At 33.3% G+C, this 9,587-nt stretch overlaps 1 protein-coding gene across 1 annotated transcript in view; it reads right to left on the reverse strand.

Annotated features, from left to right (window-relative positions):
* The window catches only part of LOC104838445 (chromosome unknown open reading frame, human C9orf84), a 46,484-nt gene extending 40,684 nt beyond the window's left edge, over window positions 1-5,800 (reverse strand). The window contains exons 1-3 of the mRNA XM_010578184.1: window positions 5,796-5,800; window positions 5,199-5,389; window positions 1,036-1,198 (exon numbers count right to left, since the gene is read on the reverse strand). Of these exons, the coding sequence (XP_010576486.1) occupies window positions 1,036-1,198; window positions 5,199-5,389; window positions 5,796-5,800 (359 nt within the window). The remainder of the gene's footprint in view (window positions 1-1,035; window positions 1,199-5,198; window positions 5,390-5,795) is intronic.
* Between the last annotated feature and the right edge of the window lie 3,787 nt (window positions 5,801-9,587).

Genomic DNA, 9,587 nt, shown 5'->3' on the forward strand with positions numbered 1-9,587 from the left:
CACTAGGAGATTTGGACTCCCACCTTGAGAAGGCTGGTGGCTTTGCTAGTAAACTCCGGATCAGCAGGTTGGAGCTATTTCCGTAAAGGTTCACACTAACATTTTTTTCTCCTGTAACTGGTACTTCTGAAAGTCATTGCAGAATTTGGATCATGTTCTCTTCGCTGGATATTTACAGTATTCGCATGTGCATAGTCTCATGTCCAAGACTCACTGTGAGATCGGGGCTCGTGTTTGAAAAAACAGGCAAACAACCCCACTCCTCCCTGTTCTGTTACTATATAGGTACAGTTAAATCAGTTAAAATCTGATTTGCCTTGCTTATGAATCATGCAACCCTATCAAGTGCAAAGGAAGCTATACAAGTCATCCAGACATGGAGCAAATCAGCACAAGATTTAGTCAGACTTTATGAATGTATGTATACAGATGAACATATTTACAAAATATTAGGCACATTCCGAATAAAACTTATAACTGGTTTAATGTACCAGTTTGTTCAAATTCCTGACATAAGGCATCATTCAATTAAATTCAATCAACCTAGCAATATGAAAGTGAGCAAAAACATAATAATATTTGGACTTGAAATAATACAATTCAGCAGCATAAGAGCACAGATTTACTGACAGCGTGACCGAGAGGAGGGAAAGAAGGAACACAGAAGCATGTGTAAAATCCTGGCTCAAATAAATTTAGTGCCATTTTACTGGTAGGGAATCAGTCAGTCTGAGGGAGGACCAGATCCTTTAAAGATGGACATTTTTTTAGTATTCCAAAACTAAAATCCTGAGCACATTTCACACTTACAGAATGTACAAATGACATAATTTCATTTATCTAGTTTTCTTAAATAATGCATATAAATTTCATTCTACTCATTTTTTCATAAATAAGAAGAAAAGCTGAAGTCTTTACCTGTTGCAAATATAAATTATTTAAAAAGTTAACATACAACAGAAGATGTTAAAATGTTAATGGCATTACACACAGACTATTATTTATGTTTAATATTATACAATAATTTGTAGATACCTGAAAATGTTCTCTTCTGTCAAATTCTGTCCTTCAGAACCTAAAAGGGGATCTTTCACTAAAAAAAACTGTAGTCTACTCAGAAGTATAGATGAAGTAGGCAGGTTTTTACGAAAATTTTCAAGATTATCAATAAAAACAAGTTCCTCTTCTATATATAAATCTGAAAAAAAAAGAAAAAGAAAGGTTAACAAACAATATAAACATAATAAGAATTATCAGAATAAAGAGAGTTGTTGAGCAACTGTTGGAATGCTATAAATGTCAGCAAAACAATAATTAATTTTTACTTTAAATATTTTAGGATTTTTAAGCTTTAAATGAAACAAAGTCTAGACTTCCAATGGTTCACATGATAAGCTTTTGTTTTCTTTGGCTTTTTCTTTTGTTTACCTACCACCTGTTAAAAAGAAAAGGTACTTTCTTTTCATTCCTTTGTTTGCATTGTAAAGTACACTAAAGGAACTTTTGAGGTAGGTTTTGGCAAAGAAACAGTTCAGTGCAATTTTTAATGTTGAACTGAGGCACTCTTTCCATACACATCTAAACCTAAATGAAGATTCTCTAATTTTGAAGTAATAAAATATTTATTTACAAAATAAGCAGACAAAAAATATAGGTTACAAATTATTATGATTTCAGGAAAGACGACATTATTCTTAATTGAGTTTAGACTACTACTGTCCATGAGACAGAACTGATGCAGTAATCACAACTCTATTATTTGATGCAATTCTTCATATTTGCAATATAATACACATACACACATATATACACACATATTATACATATATAATACATATAGAAGGGGAAACAGAGTTTTTTGTTCTTCTTTATTTTTAGCAGCATGGAAGCCTCCTTATTCCCACATCCCCCTTTCACTCCCTGGATGAATCCTTATCTTTAATAACCCACCTTTCCTTCCTAGTGGCTGGAAATGATAGATACTGATTATGTTCTCCTTGAAACTGTTTTACGCTGCTAATACAAACAGAACCCCATAAACAAATCTATCAATTAAAAAATACATGGCTTGTTATAAAATGCCTCTGTTTAATGAGACGAACAGTTTGGGAGAGTCCACTAAAGCTTCTAGTTGCCTATAAAGCTTAAAGTACCTCTAGTAAAAAAATTGACATCTCTTCTGATACAATTTACAAAATCCCTGATCTATTCTTCCTTTTCTTCAGGCAATCAGGAAAACAAAGTAGGAAGCACCTCAATATTCAGGCAAATAGTGGTTGCAAAATTAGGTGCTAAAATCAATCAGAAAATAAAGACCGCTTCAATGACATAAACTTGATTGTGCTGTCCTCAAATAATAACTCATTTAATTTTTGTTAATTCAAAGAAAGCAGGATAACTCCTAATATCCTAACACTAAGTCAGGTCAAAAAAGGCACAACTTTGCCCTTGATTTGCATTTTTTATCCCAATTTAGCTATAGTTTTTATTATTTATTATATTCATTTGTATTGTATCTTCTTATTATAAGTGGCTGTAGTACTTAAAGTGTATGAAAAAAGTTTTTTTCAATTAATCTCATTATTCTAATGAGATACAAATATTTTAATTAGTGCATTTCTTTGTTAATTTTAACATATTTTAACCTCTTACTCCCTACCTCAGGAAAGCATGCCTATGCAAGAATGCACTTATGCATTTACTGAAGTGCCCTCCGAAAGTGGAACAGATGTAATCACATACATAACTGCTTTCCTAATACAGAATTTTAAAACTGAAGCAATAGGTAGAATCTGAAATTCACAAATGCCAGGGTTTGAAATCCATAGAAAACTGAACTGAGTTGCCACTTTGTGATTTTAGGAAGTGCAGTTCCACATTTTTTAGTATGCTTATTTTTCAGAATTGTAACTTGAATGCAGTATCATCACTTTCTTTGATTAAATAATTTCTGACCATTAAAACACTTAAGAAAAGAACTTTAATAGGCTTAAGCATGTGCTCAAGTACTTTATCAGTCAGGGAGCAAATATACAGTTCAGGTTTGAATGGGGATTTCACTGCCGGTGATATCATGTGCTAGTGTAAATTAGTGCTCTTCAGCTTAATGGTACAAAGATGGTTGTCATTCCACGGTGAGGTCTTTCTCATATCAGAAAGGTTATTAACAGCATCCTAAATATTGAAAATTTGTTTGTAATCTAATATAAATCTAATGTAATTGGGAAGAAGGTTACAACTCTACAGTTATTGACTGAACCAAAATAAGTTTTTAACTTTTCCATTCAATGTGCTTCATATTTCACAGGTTTTAACTTTCTTACCATTTTCCACTGCTATAGTCACATTTTAAATGTGTGCATAAGCTATTGCACTAAACTGCACAAACTTAATGGAAACTTTTTTGCTTTAAACAAGAACCTTTAAATACTACAGCTCTTAGTAAGTATTATATGTGTTATTTCTTATATTACACCTCAAAAAGTGAAATGACTGAAGAAATTGTTTTTGTTCTCTGAATGGAAGAAGAGGGTTACATTAACAGAAACAACCACGAAATATTTTAACATGCACAAGGTGGTAGAAAAGAATCCCTGCAGTAATAAAACAAGCCATTTAGAAGTCAAATATAGCCTTCCTCTATTGGAAAAAAACAGATTTCAAATGATCATTTCAAATCCTAGATCATGTTTTTTCTTATTTTCTTTCAATACAGGTTAGATAATTATGTCATATCACCCATAATATTCCACTGCTAATTGTTTTTATCTGTCAGTAAATTTTGATGTTTTCACACTCTCTGTATGTATCTTCATGCCTTTAGTGTAACCTAGTCAGTTTTGTGCTCTTAGCTGACTAGCTGGCATTAATTAACAGGTTCTCAATGACACAAAATAGCTTGCAAATCTTTCTGAATGGCAGCTTTTAAAAATATTAGAATTAATATTTCCCTCAGAAGTCAATAGACTTTTGCCAATATTTCCTTCTTTAATGCAAACAGAAAGTTAGAAAAAGTGTTGGCAGTAACACATCGGTTACACTGAAAGATAATTATTGATCTGCTAATTCAATAAATGAGTCACCAGTATAGTGAATAATTTAATGTTCTCCCATTAAAAAAAAAAAATCCAGTCTCTTTAGCTTGCCTATTTATGTTTGTTTAAGCACAATAATAATCTGAAACTTCAAAAAATATAAAATGTTTTATGAAATTTATGCTTTTTTTTTCTTTCAGACTCCTGTCCATGGAAATTTAGCTCTCTTGATTGTTCCTAAGAAAGTAATAGCTAAGACATAGGAAAGCATCTGAATTATTTTTATTCTCTTTGTAAGCACACACTATAGAGAGCTTTATTAATTATTGAAGCCTTCTGCCATATGCCACCTAACTTTGAAAAAAAAAATCAGGTAATTACTTAATCAGATGAACTAAGATTACTGTCTTTCAATTATTAACTGTAACAGGCTTGCATTGTTGATACTATGTTCCTAGTAAATGTTATCTTGTACAATATTGTATCAAGAACCACCTGCCTCCTTCCTGGGACTGTGGAAAAAAGCTCTTAATACTTGATTATATTACTTTCCTTTTGTAAAGTAATATAACTGACAGATATACATTAAAAAAACTGTACTGAAAAAATAAACCTGATAGTTCAGAATAATAAGTCGTAATACAGCTGAATCCAACACTTTCTCAACATTTTGCTTTCTGTGGTCAGAATTCATTATAATTATTAGGGCGCTACTAATGAGAAAATTTCAGAAAATACATAGGAACACTACCCAATTTGAACTATCTTCATCCCAGCAACAAAGCAGGAACTGCTTACTTCTTTCTCTCCCTGACACGGTAAAAGAACATGCCACGAGAACCTAATTTTATTGAGGTACAAAGGATCATTAGCATTTTGACCAATGTCAGATAAGATCTACTTATTGTGATGCTTTTTGTCACCTTCTGCCATACATTTGATCAGCCTGAAACTTCTTTTGGCTTGCATCTATCTTGAACTGTTAAGACAAGCCTTGCTTTTCTGGGGAATAAATCTCTCTTCAGTGGTTATAACTTCTGCAATTGCAAAGGCTGCAATCACCCGAATTGTCTCTTCAATGTCTAAGGATCATGCACAAGAAATTGTGGAAGTTAACAAGCTGACTCCACAAAAAGTTAGAAAACAGTGAATTAAACACTTTACCTTGCCATTGTTCTCTAAATTCAGTGGCATAGTCAGTTTTCAAATATTTGTCTTGTGTGGATTCTTCCTTAAAAACATTTTTTGTAAGTAAGAGAGGTCCTTCTATGTCAGTCTGAGAGCAGGGATTTGAACTTGGAATAACTTCTATTAATCCATTACTAATACAGAACTCTACAGAGGTGATAGGTTTCCTAAAAAGCAGAAAAAATGTCTGTTACTTAAGCAGTTGTAAAAGCACTGTCCTAACTTCCCTGACTCTTCAGTGAATCAACTCAAAAAGATACTCTAAGAACTTTGATAATCACCGTATTCACTGAAGAAGATCAGAAATTACAGAGTTGTTATCACAGTTTGCTAGATCCACAGTCAAATTATATGTTTAGTTCTTCCCCAAGAAAAAGCCCTTTAAGTTTATCCCCAGCATTAAATTGAACAAAAAGATAATGGCTAGAAAAAAGCATTAACCTATTGATGTCATAACATTTATGACAAAAATTTGCTGCTGGGTTAAATGTATAGTCATGTTTCAAAAACCATGCAGAAAGTTCACATAACTGCAGTAGGGAAAAGACAGGATAAATGAAGAAACAAACCTACTTCATCTTCCCGTCACTTTTGATACTAATCTCAATAGTACTATTACTTGTCAGAAAAAAACCTGCTTGCCAAATAAATAGCAAACTCATTTGACTACAGAAAAAAAATAAAATCATAGTCCTGAGCTAATTATGCATCCAGACAAAATATTTGTAATTGCTAATTAAAATATGGTCATGTTAATGCTATGTTATGCATATAAATTGACCGGAACAATAAACTGACTCTGACTGATGAATGCTGACATTTCTGAAAAACCCAAATTTTCTGCTCATCTATACTTATTGAACTTAATATTCTAATTTCAGACAACTGAATTCTCAGCTGTGCATCCTATTGTTTTATTCAGTTTCTTAATAATCCTTTGCATTACACAGTCTTGCTATTTGCTAGCCATCTGGAGGTAAATCTCATAAACGGAATCAGTATATGAGCGCACCTCTGAATTTCAGTATAGACCTTCACATTTACGCAGCAATAGAGAGGAATCTCTACTACACATCTTTAAAAAACAACTATTTTACAACATTTTTTAGTATAGCTCAAAAGTTAATTTTGAAACTACAAGTAGTATAGTTCACAAGCAGTAGCTATGCAGTACTGATAATAATTAATGTCTAAACTTTGACATGGCATAAGCCTTTGAAAATCCACAAACCTTAGAAAACTGTGCCAAGTTACACATGGGCCAACCTCACTGTTTCCCTATAGTTTTATAGATAGATCATGCCTAAGTGAGTTGCTGATTTAAGGCTACCTGGCCCATCCTTTTCCAGAGTCAAGGCCTTAATGAGGCTGCTCTGGAAAACAGTAAATATTTTAAATGACAGACTACTCTAAGTATGGAAACAAACATATGTTCAAGTCATATAGCTATGCTTGTATAGAGTTTTGAACACAGAAGTTACTACATTAGATTTAATGTTATTTAGCTTCAATTAGATCTTTACGATATGAAGTAAAACTTTCAGCAGTATGTTTGAAATATGGACAATTGAGTCCCATCATCAAAATAAACATGGCAACTAAGTGTATATACTAAAGCTAGTAAGGGGATTTATCCAATTAAGTAATTTGGCAGTTTCTAGGAATTATAGACTCACTTCCTTACCTCCTTTCCTGCCAGGTGTCCTCTCCCCCCCGCCTAGGCAGTCTGTGTCTCCTCGGTGTTTTTCCCCCACTCAGTGTTTTTCTCCCACTTGTTTCTTGTTCTCTTTTTGTTTCTCAGCCTCTCTGAGGAGATACTAGGCTCCCTGGCACTTTGAATCAGTTTTCCCTAACATATCAGTCCACTTCACTTACCTCTTTGATCAGTCATTCACACTTACACTCCTCACTGTCTTACATGAAGAACTTTTAACAAAAAAAAAACCCGCAAACCCAAGCTGACAAGCTTATGTCAAAATACCATCTCTCCTAATCTAGTTACCTAAATTTTTAGACACAGTGAAAAAAATGAAAAATGTACACAAAGCCCTTATTTAGTAGTAAAACCTTGTGTCTACTGTTAAACCAGAACAAATTCATCTTCTGAGCAGAGTCTTAGAATAGAATGTATTGAATCCTATGATAAGCAATCCAAACTGATCTCAGTTACAACTGTATTTCATATCAGCATATCTGGTACATACTTTGATAATTATTATGCCAAACCACAATTAAGTCTAGAATCTTTTAATTAGACAGTTATACATTTTTGTATAACTCCAAGACTACAGTTCTCATGTAGCCATACCCAGCAGTGAACACTGTACTCCAGAAAAAATGCCTACCATTGGTTTGAATGACAACAGCAAAACATTTTCATGCTTGTTTCTAACCAGTTTTGGAAAGATTGTAACATCTTGCTCATTTCCTGTCACCTGTCATTTTGACTATTAGAAAGAAACTAGTGTTATCTATAAATTTACTTGTTACACTATTTACTCCCTGTTCCTTACTAACAGTATATCTACTGAAGAACATTTAATGTAGGACAAGTTTTAAATATACAAAGTAAACTGCCTACCATATTTACTGCTCATTCCTATCTCTTTTTTGTGTGTCTTGGTTTGCAAGTACATGGCAGCATATTACGTTCCCCACCAGGAATACTTATAATGACTTGTGAGGAATTATGTGTATTAATACTGCTTAGTCCTACTCACAGGGAAACCACTATCCTAAAATATCTGAGTTACTTAGGTTCCCTTTACTTACCTTAAACAGAATTCAAAGCACTTGAAGAACCTGAAGCACAAACACATCCTTTCCACCTAAGTTTCCTCCTAGTCTCACTCCAATTAATTTTTCACTGGTAGGCAGACTAAGCCCAGTTCATTTTAAAATACATTAAGTGAAATAATCTCAAATTTTCTGTAACTGCAGTCTAATACATGCACTAATTTCCTTAGATTTACCTACATGTTATGAATAACAAGTGCTAAAACAACAGGTAAAAGTAAATGCTCTTTTGTCTAATAAACGTCTTCATTCTTCTAATACCCCTTCAGATGCCATCTAACTGACTCTTGAATTGCTCACTGTTGATATCTAAACCACACTGTGGCTTTATAACAACTTCTTCGGGAATTTCTTTTTCTGTTACAGTTACTAGTCTAGACAATGTCTTGGGTGATAACTTTGCATGGGTTTTGCAGCATCCTCCTAACATTTATCACTCTCTGAAGGTGCAAAGATGATTATATTACATATATTAGTCTTATTTATGAAGATGCAGAATGTAATTTCAATTGTTCTTCAGTGCAGTTTTCAGCATTAATCTAAACCTATAGTTCAAGCTCATTATAGGGCAGAATAATTTCAGATGCAATTTATTTTGTAATTACTTTTTTGTCACAAAATCTCAAAATCTATATAGTTTTTTTAAAAAATGCAGTGGCGTACTGGTTACATTGATAGATGCTGGACTGAATTAAAACCTCAAAATATAATCAAATACTTCCAGTTCACAGGATCACAGAGTCACAAAATAGTTGAGGTTAGAAGGCACGTCTGAAGGTTATCTAGTCCAGTCCCAGTTAAGCTATTCAAATGCAAGTCTCCAAAATAACATCTGGGGGTTGTTTTTGGCAACTAAAAGAAGTAAGTACATTTTTTTTACTTTCATTTTGCTATTTCTATAGCACAATAAAATTTCTGCATCTGTGCAAAACAGTTCTTTTATTTAATTTTTTTTTTAAATTTTCCATTTTTTATGTTCAGCAGTTAAAATCACCCCAACTTTCACATAATGTGCATTCTTTATAACTCAAATGTTAGGGGAGAGTTAGGGCTTCTGGTCCAAACTTTCAGAAGTACTCAGACAATTCTTCACTTAGTACTGCAAGCTTGAGGACAAGATGCAAAGGAGGGCCTATACAGCTAAAACTTAGCCACTCCAACACCTGTTAGTTATCTGAACTCTAGAGATACATGAAGTGACAAGATGAGAATGGCTGCTAGCCTACAGAGCACATTTCTCATCAACCCAAGAGAGGAATGCAAGCATTACAAGAAAACCCCACTCCATTCTCCTACAAAGCCTTATAAAATACTTGTCTCACTATTGTGTTCAGAATGTAAAGAATAGTACTATGGAACCAAAGGAGCAAACCCGAGAACATTTTCCAGTTATTTGTTGCTTTTATTTTCTTTTTCAAAAAAAGAAAAGGGGAATTTGTATTAAAAATCCCTATCAAAATAATGTTGAAAGATATGAAGGAAGTCACTGAAATGTTAGGAAACTTTTAACTGGACTTTGACCCTGTTTAAAAACTGACACTGTGTTATGCCCTACTGGGTACTGTGTCT

Source organism: Haliaeetus leucocephalus, unplaced genomic scaffold (genome assembly GCF_000737465.1).
Source record: "Haliaeetus leucocephalus isolate CR32 unplaced genomic scaffold, Haliaeetus_leucocephalus-4.0 Scaffold605, whole genome shotgun sequence".
In the NCBI taxonomy this organism is placed as follows: Eukaryota; Metazoa; Chordata; class Aves; order Accipitriformes; family Accipitridae; genus Haliaeetus; species Haliaeetus leucocephalus.